At 47.1% G+C, this 17,696-nt stretch overlaps 1 protein-coding gene across 2 annotated transcripts in view; it reads left to right on the top strand.

The window, feature by feature from the left end:
• sema5ba (sema domain, seven thrombospondin repeats (type 1 and type 1-like), transmembrane domain (TM) and short cytoplasmic domain, (semaphorin) 5Ba) overlaps positions 1-17,696 on the top strand; it is a 607,738-nt gene that overhangs the window by 566,050 nt on the left and 23,992 nt on the right. For both annotated transcript variants that reach the window (XM_073046134.1, XM_073046135.1), the window contains 2 exons: positions 3,122-3,340; positions 4,049-4,219. In XM_073046134.1, coding sequence (XP_072902235.1) covers positions 3,122-3,340; positions 4,049-4,219 — 390 coding nt within the window. The remainder of the gene's footprint in view (positions 1-3,121; positions 3,341-4,048; positions 4,220-17,696) is intronic.

Raw genomic sequence — 17,696 nt, forward strand, 5'->3', positions numbered from 1 at the left:
ACTTCCCCACAGACAGCCACAAAACAAAGAACCATAGAACCAACTTGTACAAAGAAAAACATCAAACATCAAATCCCCTCTCCCTATGCACAAAAAAATCATGTAAATGGCAACAAAAAAATGAGTGAAAACACGGAATATAAAACACAAAATCAAAAGGCATATTTCCGCTCAGTGTTCATTATCAGCAGGGTGCCTCAATTCAAAAATCAGCCAAACGTAGTAACAAAAAAAAGTGATCAGAGCTAGAGCACATGATAAACCTTAATTAAAGTTCAAGTCTACAATCGGCATTGACTAGACCTTGCTCTGACATCATCTGCCAACATCAAGGGAGAGAGTGATCACTCGAAAGCAAAGATCTTCCCTCGAAAGCAGTGAGCAGTAGGGAGAGAGACAACCTTCTCTGGCAGCGGTGAGGGAGAGGCTGGTAGACAGCACTGAACTCTCGCACCCATCCCAATGATTTCAATCTTCCTCGGCACTTTAATTGGCAAGAGATGGAGTTGATCATGGGCTCATGCCCCATCTCCTGGCTTGCTGGCACACTTTGGTTGCAGACTTGTGGAACACTCTTGGACACAGCAAGGTGCCAGATTGCCTGAAAGGCTTGAAATCACACTGCCAGAATATAGATACAGGCTTGAACAGTAGCAGAGCCATATCTGAAATAAAAAGATGTTAAAGAACTATCTTGAGATGTCACCTTCTGTAGCATTGCTCACTGGTGCCATCTTCTTCCAGAATAAGCAAATTAATGGATAGATAGATAAATATGTACTGTACGTACATACATACAGACTAAGAACAAGAGTTGCAGAGTCCTTAAAAGTGAGTCCATAGATTATAAAATCTATTTGGTGTTGTACTGAGTGAAATTGCCCACGTTGGTTCTGAAACCTGATGGTTGCAGGGTAAAACTGTTCCTGAAACTGGTGGTGTGGGCCCTAAAGCCTTTGTACCTTCTTCCCAATGGCAACAGTGAGAAGAGAGCATGGTCTAGATGGGGTCCTTGATGATGGATGCTGCTTTCTTGTGGCAGCACTCCTTGTAGATGTGTTCAGTGGTGGAGAGGGCTTTGCCTGTGATAGACTGGGTTGGAACCACCACCTTTTCTAGATTTTTTGGATCTTGTGTATCCATAGCAGACTGTGATGCAACCAGTCAGAATACTCTCCACTGTGCACCTACAGAAGCTTGTTAGAGTTTGAGATGTCATGCTAAATCTGCACAAGCTTCTATGAAAGTAGTGGCGCTGTCTCGCCTTCTTTGTGTTGACAGCTATGTGTTAGTCCCAGGATACAATACCAAGGAATTTAATGTTACAGATCCGCTCCACCTCTGGTCCCCTAATGAAGTCATTTGACCCAGACTTTTGGGGAAAATGGGACAAGGTCTTCCATCTGCCTTTTGTTTGTGCTCCACAAGAGGTACCCCTGCCTGCCTCTTCTAATATCACTTTGTCAGTGCATTTTCCTTATCTCAGAGTACCTCTGATATTTGCCCCAGTCTCTCCAGTTCCTTAGCCAGCTTGTCAAAATTGTCAAAATTTTGTCAAAATTCTCTACCATGATAAGAGAGTGGTTCTTTCCAGTGTCCTAGCCATTAGCTAGCCCTGATTAGCTGGAGACAGGAGAGACAACAGATGCTGAGACTGGATCAAAAACAAACTGCTGGAAGAACTCAGTGGGTCAGCCAGCATCTGTGGAGAGAAATGGACAGTCAGTGTTTGCCAATGAGACCCTTTATCTGGACTGATATTTATCCCTCAGCACATATGATGAGACCAATTATCGATGCAGTACCTGTGTGTAAATAGCTTCTTCTGCATTTGAGTGAAGTAGTTTGTTGGCTGTAATGCCCTTTGGGATGTGCTGAAAGTGATTTGAAAGGCATTAGTGATTGGTATCCACAGCATAATAATATACGGTCAACAGACTGGGTAATGGAGAAGGGACTGAGACATTCAAATTTAAGAGATTACCTTTATTCAATGGTAAGGACCTGGTCTAGGCTTGTGAGTCCTGACTCCTGAGGATCTCCAGTACTGCCTGAACTCTTAGGAAAGAGGATCCCCTCCATTTGGGCCATGCTCTCTTCTTACTGCTACCATCAGGAAGCACAGAAGCCTGAATCCCCACATCACCAGGATCAGGTACAGCTACTTTCCTACAATGATCAACTTCTCAAACCACATGAATAACCCTAGTCATACCTCAGCAATGGAACACTATATATCACCTCTTGCACTACCATAGACATATTCTTATATATTTTATGTCTGTACATTGTCTCTACCTGTCATGCTGCTGAAAGCAAATTTTCATAGTACCTGTACCTTGCTGTTCTTGTGCCCATGACAATAAACTTGACTTGAGCTCACAGAAGCTCTCATGGTGAACCTATTTGGCATCCCTTTCAAAACATCCACATCATGGTAGCACAACACTTTACAGTACCAGAAGCTCATGTTTAATTCACATCACTGTCTGTAGGTTCTCCCCGTGACTGCGTGGGTTTCCTCTGGGTGCTCTGGTTTCCTCACACAGTCCAAAGATGCACTGGTTACTGGTTTGTAAATTATCCCATGATTAGGTTACTGTTAAATTGGGGGTTGCTTGGCAGCTTGGCTTGCTGGGCTGGAAAGCCTGTTCTGTTTCGTATCTCAATTTAAAAAATCTTTCCTCTAATGCAGTGATCAGAACTACACACAATACTCTAAATGTGGCCTAACTAAAGTTTTATACAGTTTTAACAATCCATTTATTATATAGTTCTTCCAGATTTATTTAATTAAATGAATTTGCATTTCAATATCTTGATTTCTTTGGTGGGATTCAAGATTCAAGATTGCATTCTAAAGTATCTGAGAATAGGAGAACAAAAGGAATGTTATTCCAGATCTGAGGCAGCATTAAAACACACACACACACACACACACACACGCACGCATGCACACACACTATAGAACGTGAACACAAAATTTTAAAAAATCATAGTCATTTCATTATGAAAACAATCCTATAAATATTCACTGTTATATACTGAAATCAGGTGGTCTCTCTGGGACAGTAGCCAGTGCACCATCCTGTTACATAACCACCCTCTCTCTCCTCTGCAGATGTGATTGATGATCTTTTGAAGTTTAGCCACCAAGCTCTCCGCAGGATCAGTGGTGGATGGTCAGCATGGATGCCCTGGTCATCCTGTTCCCGAGAGTGTGAGACAGGATTCCGCTCCAGGAAAAGGAGCTGCACCAACCCAGAGCCTGAGAACGGGGGGCTGCCCTGCCTGGGGTCCCCCATTGAGTATGAGAACTGTAACCAGCAACTTTGCCCAGGTAACTCAAGCTCAGAGTCCCAAGCATGCTTTCAGAATCTCTGAATGGTACTATATCAGGAATACACTCAACATGATGGTAAGCATGGACTATGTGGGCCGAAGGGCCTGTTTCCATGCTGATGTGCTCCGTAGCTCTATGACTGTAAGCTACAAGGTGATGCCAATATACTTCAGAGACAAGTGTGTGTCATAGAACACTATAGCACACAGACAGGCTCTTTTCCCTTCTAGTCCGTGCCGAACTGTTATTTTGCCCCATCCCATTAACCTGCACCTTTCAGGTTGGGTGAGACCAGAACTAGAAGTCGTAGGTTAAAGGTGAAAGATGGAATATTTAAAGGGGATCTGAGGGGGAGCTTCTTCACCCAGATGGTGATGTGGCTGTGGAACATGATGCCAGTGGAACTGGTAAATGTGGGTTCAATTGTAACACTTAAGAGAAATTTGGATAGGCACATAAATGACAGAAATACAGAGGGCTGTGGTCCAGGTGAGCAGAAGACCAGGTCAGCACAGGTTTGATAAGCCACAGGGCCTGTTTCTGTGCTGTAGTGCTCTATGACTTTAAACCAAGAACTCTTTGACAGTGTAACTCTGGAGTGGGACTTGAAGTCATGCACATGGAGCATGGCCAAGACTGAACCAAGGGTATATGGTTTTTGATACTTCGGCTAAATGCTGCTTTTCCTTTCAATCTTGATTACAGTTAAGGGAGCTTGGTCCTGCTGGTCACCTTGGTCCCTGTGCTCTGAAACGTGTGGAGGTGGACACTACCAGCGTACACGGACTTGTACGAGTCCAATGCCAGCGAACGGTGGGGACATCTGCATTGGGCTACATTCTGAGGAAGCTCTCTGCAACACTCAGGCTTGTGAAGGTGAGCTTTCTACTTGGTCTTAGGTTGATAAATTGGCTTATGATTGTCGCATGTACCAAGGTCAGTAATAAACTTTGTTTGGCAAGCCATGTATACAGACCCTTTCATTGCATCCTTGCATTGAGGTACTGCAAGAGAAATCAGAACACAGTGTAGACAGACAGTAGAGTGCAAGGCCTTGATGAGGTACATATTATCAATGCAAGATTTTGAAGACATATTGCTATCTATTAACAAAGGTCTACTCCCTGATGAGCTGTCAGCAGACAGGCCTCTGTATTATCACCACTGCTCCACCAAATCTCTACTGAGATTTGGGAATATGTTGTATGATATTGCTTATTTATTTATAATAATAATAATAATAATTATTATTATTATTATTATTATTATCATCATCATCATCATTTTTATTTGCACAGTTTGTCATTTTTGCACACTGGTGTTTCGTCCATTCTGTTGGGTGGGGGTCTTCCATTGATTCTATTGTGTTTCTTGTATGTATTGTGACTGCCCACAAGAAAATTTACCTCAGGGTTGTATATGGTGACATATATGCACTTTGATAATAAATTTACTTTGAACTTTGAGAATTTGTGGTAGCACAGTTGCTTAGTGGTTAGCATAATGCTATTACAACACCAGCGACCCAGGTTCAATTCCTGCCATTGTATGTAAGGAGTTAGTATGTTCTCCCCATGAGCAAGTGGATTTCCTCTGGGAGCTCTGGATTACTTCCACATTCCAAAGGTGTATGGGTTAGTAGGTTAATTGGTCATGTGTGCATTTGGCTGGTGCAGGCTCATTGGGCCAGAAGGGCCTGTTACTGTGCTGTATTATATAAATACTGTATAATTGATACAGTGGTATCAGAGGCACAGGAAAAACATCCGGAATACAGTCTGGTCTGGTCAGCCCCTCCTTATACAGTAAACCCCCCTTTTCTGAAACAAATCTGCCCTCTGTGACCTTTGGTCTGAAAGTCCTCTCCTGTGTCACGTTTTCCTTTGTTTCTGTGATTATCAAAGATCAACTTTATTTGCCATTTCCAGTACATGTATTAGGAATTTGTGTTGGCATGAACAAGTACAGGTGTCCCCCGTTTTTCAAATGTTTGCTTTACAACAGCTCGCTGTTACAAAAGACCTCCATTAGGAATGTTTTCACTAACCAAAAGAGGATTTTCGCTTTTATGAAAAAAAGACGCCCGCTTTATACATGTGTTTACCCTAAGAAAGACCACAATGACCATGAAGCCTTGTGCGGGTAGTGGTTTGCGCATGCGTGTACGTGCGTAGGTTTGTACGTGCACATGCATGTACGTGCCAATTTTTTTTTCTTCAAATCGATTTTGGCTCGTTGTCTTCCCGAGTTTGATAAGACACCGTACATATCGGCTGTATCATTTCTGCTTTTACTATATGTTAGTGTTATTTTAGGTTTTATGTATTACTTGGTATGATTTGGTAGGTTATTTTTTGGGTCTGGGAACGCTCAAAAATTTTTCCCATATAATTTAATGGTAATTGCTTCTTTGCTTTACGACATTTCGGTTTACGACAAATTGTTTCATAGGAACGCTCTACCTTCGGATTGCGGGGGAAACCTGTAATTGCAGTCTGTAATTTAATGTTTTTAAAAGAAAAAGAAACAAAAACTCGCAAACCCCCAACATCCCTAAACCCTCCCTCACACAACAACCAACAGATCACCCAAACTTCCCAACCTGCCAATCGGCAACAAGAAAGAATGGGCGAGAACCTGTTACGAATGTGCCACAGCTCTGAGGGGCCGAAGGGTGCGGGGTAGCCCCCTCCTTTGTGAGAATCGCAAGATCACTATTAAGTCAGTTCAGGGGACACAGGAAATGAGAGAAAGACATGCAGAATCCACAAAAGGGTTGGAATGTGTCCTGGCCTCCGAAAGGCGGACCCATTGATACCGGCTATTCTCTCTTGGAGATGGACTTGTGTATTGCACCCTGCACGATGCATCGAAGCCCCCCCCAGGCAATGAACCGAGGGGGAGGGTGGTGGAGGGATTGCATCATCCCAACCTGAGCGACATCTGCGACCCTGTGAGTCAGGATAAAAAGAGGGTCTGGGGGAACAGCCCCTCAGACGCACCAGAAGAAACGCTAGCGATCCCGTAATAGCAAAAACCAGTGGAAGGCCACGTGTGTCTGTTTCCATTTGCCCCGGAATCGGTGGCCTTTACCACGGAAGAACGGTTTTTAGCTAACAACGGGGTAATCAACTCCCAACGACTCTCGAAGGATTGACATCATAAAAGGAATGGGCAAGTTCTAACCCATCTTTCTCTCCAACCAAAGGCTGCAGCCTACAGCTTGACTGAACTAAAGTGACTTTTATATTTCCATCGGACAATACATTATCCCCTAGACAACGATAGAGCTATTTCTTATTGATTATTATTATACCCGCGCTTTTAGATTTAGTATTGACGACGTATATTATCTGTGTGTTTGCATTGATATTATTTTTGTGTATTTCTATCAATAAATACTGTTAAAAATAGTACCATCATACTTCAACGGACCTCTCTATTTTTGCTGGTAAGTGACCCAGTTACGGGGTACGTAACAAACCAAAAAGAAAACATCAAACTGAATAAGGCCAAAATGAACTACAGTCCCATCTATAAATCTCAGAATTTCAATAACATCTCCGATAGCACCAGGACCCTCTGAGGGCAGTGACTCAAACCAGCAGCCCCTCCAAGGGCAGCAACTTGAATAGTGGGCCCTCGGAAGGCAGCAACTCGAACCAGCAGGCTCTCCGGTGGCAGTGGCTCAAAGTACAGATATGGAATAAAATGTGCATAATTTCATAAATACCAGCAGGAATTTAATGTTTTAAAAATATTAAAATTAGCATTATTGAAATTGTTTAAAGTGTTTTAAGCATCTTCCCAAGAGTTTCTTTGTCAAGGCAGTTAATCTAATCAACAATTCTAGTTAACCACCGTCTCACCTCTCGATATTACCTCAGACACTGCATTGCACTCTAAACATTTTCAAGAAAATGACTTGAAAGACCTTTGAGGGGGGTTTGATGGCTCTAACCCTGTACTCACTGGAGTTTAGAAAAATGAGAAGGGATCTCATTGAAACCTGTCAAATATTGGAAGTCCATGTGGATGTGGAGAGAATGTTTCCTATAGTGCGGGGTGGGGGGGGATCTAAAAGCAAAGGGCACCACTTCAGAATAGAAGGACATCTGTTTAGAACAGAGATGAGGAGAACTTTCTTTAGCTAGAGGATGGTGAATCTGTGGAATTCATTGCCATGGATGGCTGTGGAGGTCAGATCATGGAATATATTTAAAACAGCAGTTGATAGGTTCTTGATTAGTAAGGGGGTCAAAAGTTACGGGGAAGAGGCAGGAAAGTGCAGTTGAGGAGAATAATAAATCAACCATAATGGAATGGCAGAACAGACTCAGTGTGCTGAATAGTCTAATTCTGCTTCTATGTCTTATATGTTATGGTCTAAGCAGAGTACAATGTCTCTTGGTCTAGGAATGCTTTAAATAGTCTGGAGATACAAGGATCTACAGAAGCTGGTATCTGTCTCAGCAAACAATCTGCTGGAGGAACTCAGTGGGTTAAGCAGCACACGCTGGGAGGAGAGGAAAGGGCCGTGGTGCAGGGTTTCACCCCAAAGTCTCCATTATTCCTTTCTTCCTACAGATTCTACTCCATGTGCTCAGTTCCTCCGCAAGACTGTGTACAATGTCCGGTGTATGTTACTAAAAAGGGCTTCTTTGGTTTGTTACGAGTAGGAATGTTTTTTTGTCTGTTAAATGTTTCTCTCGCCGTTGTTTTGCTTTAGAATGGCTGATATGGTAATTGTATTCATTTATTAATCAATGGGGAATGTTATTGTGTTTTGTGAGGCTGGGAACTTGGGGGAGGGGTTGCGCGTGCTTGGGGGTGAGGGGAGTCAGCAGGAGAGACGGACGAGGAAGGTGGACGGGCGCTGGACGGCTAGTAGGACCACCGCGACTGGCGCTAGACGGCTCGTAAGACCACCGGGTGGTCCCAGGGGTGACGACGTGGCTGTCGGATGATTCGTTGATTGAGCTCCTACGATGTGCACTACACTGACTGAACTTTGATAAGTTGGCGCCTTTTGTTTTTTTCTTTCCTTCTATATATATATTGTATTGCCTAATACTTCTTTAGTTAATGTTAGTAAATTCTATAAAGTGTATGTCATATCGGTATTTGGTGTGAAGTTGATACGGTGAGCGGCGCGAGGCATAAACTCGATTCTCACAGCTCCTGCGTGTACGGGAGGTGGGTTGGTGTGTGGCTGGATCTCCTTTTCCCCTAGACATATACCAGCCTGTTGGGTAAGTGTTACATTTGTGGGGTGCTGGTCCGGGATTGGATTGTCAGGTGGCTGTGGAATCGCGCAGGTAGTGAGCGGAGATGGACAGAGATAAAATTGTTCGCTGGTGCGGATTTGAAGGTGTACCAGTACAGTACGCATGAGTAGTGAGCGGAGTGGATTTTCGAGTTTCGGGAGACGTGGTAGTGCGGGGGTTAAGTTTGGTGAAGGGTATGGGGCAGGTAGAATTGGTAGCTAGACGGTGTGGTAAAGAGGTGGAGTCTAGCTGGGTGTTGGTTAGTACGAGTGCTGACGTCAGGACGTTGGAACTGCCGGCAACGGTCAGTGTACCGGGGGAGGAGGGGCTGTGGGGGCTCCACCCCTTCTCCAAGGATGAGGCTGAGGAGACATCAGAGGAGGAGCTAGAGCTAGAGGAAAACCCCAGAGAGGTGGCAGGCACTAGCAAAGGGAGGAGGGAGGAGGGAGTCGTGACTAGGCCCCGCCCCCCAGGTAGGGTGGAAGCCTCCGAGCTGGCAGCCGCACTTAACTCCCTGGTAGGAGTGGCCGAGAGGCCACGGCTGAAGCTGGGGGTGTTCTCCGGAGCCAAGCCTACTCCGGACGGGGAGGTGGACTATGAGACCTGGATCGAGCATATGTCCTTGATGTTAGAGGAGTGGCCAGGCTCGGAGGAGGAGAAGCGGCAGGCAGCGTGTGCTTTAACTGTGGGAAAGAGGGGCATTTCAGGCGGGACTGTGGGCGGCCGAGGGTGTGCTATAGCTGTGGAGAGGAGGGACACTTTAGGTGGGATTGTGAGAGACCAGGAGTTCCGCGGAGGACAAGCCCCCCTGCGACTAAGAAGGGGGAGGTGTCGGGAAACTTAGGAGAGGCTCAGTGAGGGAATGGACTGGAGCCTCTGGTGGAACACGTTCCCAGAGATCAGCCAGGGGACCACCGGGTGCCCACGCCTCTATTCCAGATGGGTTGGTAGGACCCCGTGCCAGTGTGGGTCTACGGATAGAGGGAGTTTACGCAAAAGCCGTTCTGGATATGGGATCGCAGGTGACCTTATTGTACCAGTCTTTCTACAACCAATATCTAAAGCATTTGCCCGTAACCCCATTTGACGCCCTGCAGATTTGGGGTGTGAGTGAGGGTGACTACCCGTACGATGGGTACCTATCGGTGAGATTGGAGTTCTCGGAGGGCGATGTGGGAGTGTCCAAAGCTATTGAGACGTTGGTGTTGGTGTGTCCTGACCCGGTGGAAACCGGTGGTGCTGCCCTCCTGGTGGGGACTAATTCTCCCATTGTGCGACGGCTCCTGGGAGCTTGTAAGGAGAAAGCGGGGGAAGACTTTCTGGAGACCCTCTCGGTGCATCCAGTGTTTCGAGCAGTGTTTGAAGAAGGGGTTGCCTCCCTCGGACTGGACCCGGAGTGTAAACGAGGGACGGTGTGGTGTACGCAGGCGAGGCCCAAGGTGATCCGACCCGGGGAGGTAGCACTAGTGATGGGGACCCCCAGATTCCCAGGAGTGCCGACGGGCGAAGCCCTGTTAGTAGACGCCCCGGACGATCTTGAAGGGGAGACACGATTTCCGGCGGGGGCGCTGGTGAGGCCCGAAGTGCAGAGACCAGGGGTGGTACATGCGAGGCGTATAGCTATAAGTGTCAGGAACACCACGGCAAGAGACATCACCTTTAAGAGGGGAATGCCGCTGGCACATCTGTTCCCGGTGACGGTAATGTCTAGCGCACCAGTGAGGACCCCTAACGGGGAGGGATCAGAGCATCGAAGGGAGCTGACCGCTGAAGTCTTTAACTTCGGGGATTCCCCTGTGTCGCCGGAGTGGAAACACAGGCTAGTGGAGAAGATGCTGAAGATGGAAGCTGTTTTTTCTCGGGGCGAGTTTGATGTTGGCTGCTCCAAAAGCACTCGCCACACCATCCGGGTGACGGAGGACACCCCGTTCAGAGAGAGATCCCGGCGGCTGGCTCCGGCAGATGTTGAGGACGTGCGGCAACACTTGTGCAAGTTGAAGGAGGCCGGAATCATAGCTGAGTCCCGAAGTCCTTATGCATCCCCAATAGTGGTGGCACAGAAGAAGAATGGGCGAGTGCGCATGTGTGTTGACTACAGGACGTTGAATCGGCGAACTGTCCCTGATCAATATACTGTCCCAAGAGTCGAGGATGCGCTGGCCTGCCTGAGCGGTGCTAAGTGGTTCAGTGTGCTGGATTTAAGAAGTGGGTATTACCAGATCCCGATGAGTCCAGGCGATAAAGAGAAGACCGCTTTTATCTGCCCGTTGGGGTTCTTTCAGTTCGAACGAATGCCCCAAGGCATATCGGGAGCCCCAGCCACCTTCCAGAGGCTCATGGAGAGAACTGTGGCTCTCTTTATGAGAGCAAACAGATATGAATCTGTTAGAGGTGCTGGTGTACCTGGACGATTTGATAGTGTTTGGATCAACTTTGGAGGAACATGAGGAGAGGCTGTTGAAGGTGTTGGGCCGGCTTAATGAAGAAGGGTTGAAGCTTTCCCTGGACAAATGCCAGTTCTGCAAGTCGTCGGTTAGCTACGTTGGCCATATCATTTCGCGAGAGGGAGTGGCTACTGATCCAACCAAGATAGAGGCCGTGACCACCTGGCCGAGACCCCAGAAAGTGGGCGCTCTGCGCTCATTTTTGGGGTTCTGTGGGTATTACCGGCGATTTGTGAAAGTGTGTCACCCGTTGACTCAGCTGTTGTGTGGCTATCCCCCGGTGGGAAAGAAAAGGATGGGGGACCAGAGGCAGGACGCTGGAGGATACTGGAACCCGACGGAACCTTTTGGGTTGAGATGGGATGATCAATGTGAAGAGGCGTTCCGATCTTTGAAAAGGGCACTGACCCAGGCCCCGGTGTTGGCTTTTGCCGATCCCCAGAAGCCGTATGTGCTGCACACGGATGCCAGTCGAGAGGGTCTCGGGGTTGTTCTGTACCAGGAGCATGGCAAAGCATTGAGGCCAGTAGCCTTTGTCAGCCGAAGCTTGTCGCCATCGGAGAGAAACTATCCCACTCACAAGTTGGAGTTCCTGGCGCTGAAGTGGGCGGTGGTGGACAAGTTGGGCGATTACCTGTACGGAGCCAAGTTTGAGGTGCGAACGGATAACAATCCTCTCACTTATATTTTGACTTCGGCGAAGCTGGATGCCACAGGACATCGGTGGCTGGCGGCCTTGTCGGTATATGATTTCAGCCTGAGGTACCGGCCCGGAAGCAAGAATGTCGATGCGGATGCTCTCGTCGGGAGCCGAGGGAACAGGAGAGGGACGAGGAGTGGGAGAGTGTCCCTGCCCCTGGAGTGAAGGCGATGTGTCAGTTTGCTATCACTGTGAAGGCCGAGGGAAGAGGGAGGCTGGAACGAGCCGTGGACCATTTGGGGGGTTTTGACGATGCCATACCCCTAGCTTACTGTGACCTGACCGCACTGCGGACTAAACAGTTGCTGGAACTGAGTCCGGGGGAAGTGGCAGCTGCTCAGCAAAATGACCTGGGCATTGGCACAGTGTGGAGAGCGGTCGAGAGGGGGGATGGGGCGTTGGCTGAGAAGGCGAAACACCCATTCGTGCCCCTGTTGTTGAAGGAGTGGTCTAGGTTGAAGTTAAAGAACCAAATCTTGTACCGGGTAACGGCGCCTCCGGACCAACCCCACTGTTGGCAACTGGTCCTGCCAGAGGAGTATCGGCAGGCTGTACTCCAGGCCCTACATGATGATTCTGGACACTTGGGGGTGGAAAAGACCTATGGATTACTCAAAGACCGGTTCTACTGGCCCCGGATGAGGGGGGAAGTCGAAGAATACTGTAGGGGCTGCAGTCGTTGCATCCAGAGGAAGACCCTGCCCGCGTTGGCGGCTCCACTGTCGCACTTGCAGAGTGCGGGACCTCTGGACCTGGTATGTATGGATTTTCTGTCGATTGAGCCTGACACCAGCAACACCGCGAATGTCTTAGTCATCACCGATCATTACACTCGCTATGCTCAGGCATTTCCCACTAAGGATCAGAGGGCGATGACAGTGGCGAAGGTGTTATGGGAGAAGTATTTTGTTCATTACGGCCTTCCCAGGCGAATCCATAGCGATCAGGGGCGGGACTTTGAGAGCCACCTTATCCATGAATTACTGACTATGCTTGGGGTTGAGAAATCCAGGACTACCCCTTATCACCCACAGGGAGATCCGCAGCCAGAGAGGTTCAACCGGACCCTGTTGGATATGCTCGGGACGCTGGAGATTGGGCAGAAAAGCAGGTGGAGTCGTCATATTGGACAATTGGTTCACTGTTACAATTGTACTCGCAATGATGCTACAGGATATTCGCCCTATTATCTGATGTTCGGGCGGGAAACGAGGTTGCCCATTGACTTGTGTTTTGGGGGTGAAGTGGGTGAATTACCCGGGAAGTCCCATCTAAAGTATGTGTCCGACATGAAGAGGGAGTTACAGTGGGCGTACGAGTTGGCCGAGGCGGCGGCTACCAAACAAAATCAGAGGAATAAGATGCGGTATGATCGAAAGGTGAAGTTTGTTCAATTATTGCCGGGCGACCGGGTCCTTTTACGGAATTTGGGACTCCCTGGTAAGCACAAGTTGGCAGATCGATGGGCGGCCAGCCCCTATGTAATAGAGAGCCAGATGCTGAACCTGCCAGTTTACCGGGTGAAACCTGAGGATGGGAAAGGGCCTATCAAGGTACTCCATCGGAATCACCTGCTGCCGCTGGGTCAAGCGGTGCAGGTGGATACAGAGCCAGAGTGGGAGGTTACGCCCAGTACAAGGACTCTGCGAGGGCGCAGAGAAAGGGAAGAGCCCGCTGCTGAAGAGCAGGGACGGGTCCCTCGGCCGGAAATGGCTACTGATTCGGAAGAGGACGACTCAGATGAGTGGCCCCTGTTCCCATTCGCTGGTGCTCCAGTACCAGGAGAGGAGGCTCCTGGCCCTTCCCATGCTAAATTGGGTGAGAGGAGGGAAGGTCTTAAGGGTCAGATGGAGAGGCAGCCAACAGTGGGGGGAGAGAGGGTGGAGCCTGAGCGTGAGCCGGAGAGATCTCAGGTGAGGGAGGACCCCCGTGAGGAAGGGGGTGAGGGTCTGTCAGGAAGACCTGGGGTGTCCGAGACAGTGGGTTCGCAGGTGGAGAGGGAGCCCAGGGGGGCAGAAGGGGTATGGAGATCTCAGAGGATTAGGCGCCACCCGGAGCGGTTGACATATGTGGTACCAGGAGAACCGAGTGTGATTTCTACTGCTCTGGGTAGTTATGTCACTGCTTTCTGCACCTGGGTGGGGTTTTGTGTGTTGCAAGAAGCTTTGGGGAACTCTAGTAATGCCATGAGGGCATGACATTTGCTGGTGGGGAGAGAATGTACAATGTCCGGTGTATGTTACTAAAAAGGGCTTCTTTGGTTTGTTACGAGTAGGAATGTTTCTTTGTCTGTTAAATGTTTCTCTCGCAGTTGTTTTGCTTTAGAATGGCTGATATGGTAATTGTATTCATTTATTAATCAATGGGGAATGTTATTGTGTTTTGTGAGGCTGGGAACTTGGGGGAGGGGTTGCGCGTGCTTGGGGGTGAGGGGAGTCGGCAGGAGAGACGGACGAGGAAGGTGGACGGGCGCTGGACGGCTAGTAGGACCACCGCGACTGGCGCTAGACGGCTCGTAAGACCACTGGGTGGTCCCAGGGGTGACGACGTGGCTGTCGGATGATTCGTTGATTGAGCTCCTACGATGTGCACTACACTGACTGAACTTTGATAAGTTGGCGCCTTTTGTTTTTTTCTTTCCTTGTATATATATATTGTATTGCCTAATACTTCTTTAGTTAATGTTAGTAAATTCTATAAAGTGTATGTCATATCGGTATTTGGTGTGAAGTTGATACTGTGAGCGGCGCGAGGCATAAACGTGATTCTCACAGCTCCTGCGTGTATGGGAGGTGGGTTGGTGTGTGGCTGGATCTCCTTTTCCCCTAGACATATACCAGCCTGTTGGGTAAGTGTTACAACTGTTTTACCCTTCAAGCAGTCATTCAGGTCACTACAGATTCTTTATCTGAGGAGGAACACTTGTTACCCTTGTTGGATTGGCTGTAGAATTGTTATATTTCTTGTAGTTTAACTTTATTATGCTTATTTGTATTTTTATATTATCACCTCCAGTATATACATGTAATTATTCATTAAGTTTCCCTATGGTTACAATTACCTCTGTATTTTTATGGGAACTTCTTGGTTACAGTGGTAAGTGTCATATTACTTGAATCTGGCTATCTGATTGGTTAACTGTTTCTACTATCTCTAAGTTCAAAGTAAATTTATTATCAAAGTACACTTATGTCACCATATACAACCCTGAGATACATTTTCTTGCAGCATTCACAGTAGCTACAAAGAAACACAATAGAATCAATGAAAAGTAGACACAAACATAAACAGACAAATAACCAAGGTGCAAAAGAAGACAAATTGTGCAAATACAAAACAAAACCCAAATAGTAAATAAATGAATGAATGAATAAACAAAGAATGTTGAAAACATGAGTTGTAGATCACTTGAAAGTGAGTCTATAGGTTGTTGAATCCGTTCAGTGTTGAGGTGAATGAAGTTATCCATGTTGGTTAAGGAGCCTGATGGTCTGGTATAAGAGGACCACACTACCTTTTTTAGTCTGCTCTTCTCCTCCCTTTGTTTTCTCTCTCTATGCTTTGGTTCGCAAAGCCATCATGGGCCAGCACAGTAGCATTATTGCTGATGTCTAGGTAACCTGTGCTTCAGTCTCTCAAGTAGGTCTTGAACTCTCAGCTGTCCAACTCAGCAGCAAAATCCTTTCCCAATCTGAACTGCTGTCACTACTTGTCATGGTGTTAAGATTTAATCAAAGGATAAAATTAAACACCTCTGGAATGGAATTAAACACCTCATGAGGAGTGTAATTCTCCTATGTATGTGATCAGTCCCCAGTGCAACTCTTTCTCAACACTGGTATCACAACCAGCCTATTTTTCCAACCAAATTACAGTATTTCTTATAAGGAATTTTCATGCAACAAGGGACAAGAAGACTAATCAGTTTTAACCCTTGTTCACTAATGTCAGTTTTCCTCTTGGCTTCTCTGACAGGATTGGGGAAGTTCTACTAACATACAAGGTGCTGAAGGAACTCATCAGGTCAGGTGAAATCTATGGAGGGAAATGGACAGTCAGCGTTTCTGGTTGACCCCCTTCATCTAGACTGGAAATAAAGAGCCAAGATAACCTGTATTGCAGGAAATGGGTGGTGCAAGAACTGGCAGATGATCCAGCTGAGGAGGGGTGATAGGCAGAGGGGAGAGTGGGAATAGTGACAGAGTTATGAGAGCAACATTTCCTCTCATTTATTTTACAGAGGCATAGGCCTCTGAACAGGAAATTGTAAGCAGCCTGAAAACTGCATGGAACATTGAATGTTAAGAAAATTCCAGCTGTGTGGCAACAAAGGCTATGTGCATGGGGGCATTTCTATTACTGCACAGCCACATAGCTTAGAGAGTGCAACAGCTGAGAGGTGATCCGTGGAGGTGATGAAGATGATGAAATCTGACAGGAAAGGAAGGTGGAACATGGAATCAAATAAGGGAAGTCATGAGGAGAGATGGGAACAGAGGGTGAGGGGACACAGTGGGAGGAGTGTGTGGGTGATGCGCTGATGAAGCAGATAGAGTAGGGGAAATAAACATGATATTTGGGGGTGGGGGCTGAGTATGGGAGGAAGAAGATAGAATTCAGGTGCACACTGATTGGTTTGTAGACTACACAGGTGGAATATGAGATACAGAGTTCCTCCAGCATATTCTGTTCTACTCCAGATTCCAGCATCTGCAGTCTCGTAATTACTATTAGATCAGAATCAGCTTCATTAGCAATGTCTTAAGTGACATGAAATTTATTGTTTTGTGGCAGCAGTACAGTGCTAAGACATAAAACTACTTTAAATTACAAAATAAATACAGTAAATAGTACAAATGAGGTAGTGTTAAATGTTCATGGACATTTAAAAATCTGGTGATGGAGGGGAAGAAGTGGTTCCTGAACAAGTGTGGTCTTCAGGCTCCTATACCATCTACCCTGTGGTATTAATGAAAAGAGGGATAGTGAGGGTCCTTAATGATGGATGCCACCTTCTTGAGGTAACACATTGTTAAGATGTCCTTAATGTTAGTGAGGTTTGTGCCCATGATGGAGTGGCTAACTCTAGAAGAACATAAGAAATAGAAGCAGGCTTAGACCATCAATAAGATCAGGGCTGACCTGGTTGTGGACTCAACTCCACCAACATGCCTTTTTCCCATAACCCTTAATTCTCCTGTGGTCGTGTAGTGGTTAGCTTAAGTATTAACAGCACCAGCTCTAAGATCATTGTCACAGCGGCCATCATCTGAGTGGACAGAGTCAGAATGGTGATCTTGAGGCTTTTGCTCTTCATGGCTTCAACAAAGAAAGGCTTCAGTCAGAGAAAGCAAAGGAAGGAAAAGCTCAAGGTTAGGTTTTTTCCCTTCCTTTCTTTATCTCTGCTCAGCTAGCACAGGAGAGATGCCAGGCAGGATAGTGGAATGCTCCTCTTATGGGATGTGGGAAGGCAGGGAGACCTCCAGTTTTCCTGATGACTATACCTGCGAGAAGTGCATCCAGATGCAGCTTCTAACAATCCACATTAAGGAGTTGTAGCTGGAACTGGATGAACTCCAAATCATTCGGGAGGCTGAGGAGGACAGGAGTATAGAGAGGTAGTTACACCCAAGGTGCAGGGCACAAGAAACTGGGTGACAGTCAGAAAGGGGAAAGGGTGAAGGAGCCAGTGCAGAATACCCTTGTGGCCATCCCCCTCAACAACAGGTTTTCCCACTTTGGATGCAGTTGGGGGGTTGAGCTAACAGAGAAATGTCACAGTGGTCGGGTCTCTGGCACTGAGTCTGCCTCTGCGATTCAGAAGGAAGGGGAGAGATGAGGCACGCCATGGTGATAGGGGATTTGTTAGGGGAATGGATAGGAGGTACTGTGGGTGAGAACGAGATGGTATGTTGTCTCCTGGCTGCCAGGGTCCAGGATAT

Source organism: Hemitrygon akajei, chromosome 5 (assembly GCF_048418815.1).
Source record: "Hemitrygon akajei chromosome 5, sHemAka1.3, whole genome shotgun sequence".
Classification (NCBI taxonomy): Eukaryota; Metazoa; Chordata; class Chondrichthyes; order Myliobatiformes; family Dasyatidae; genus Hemitrygon; species Hemitrygon akajei.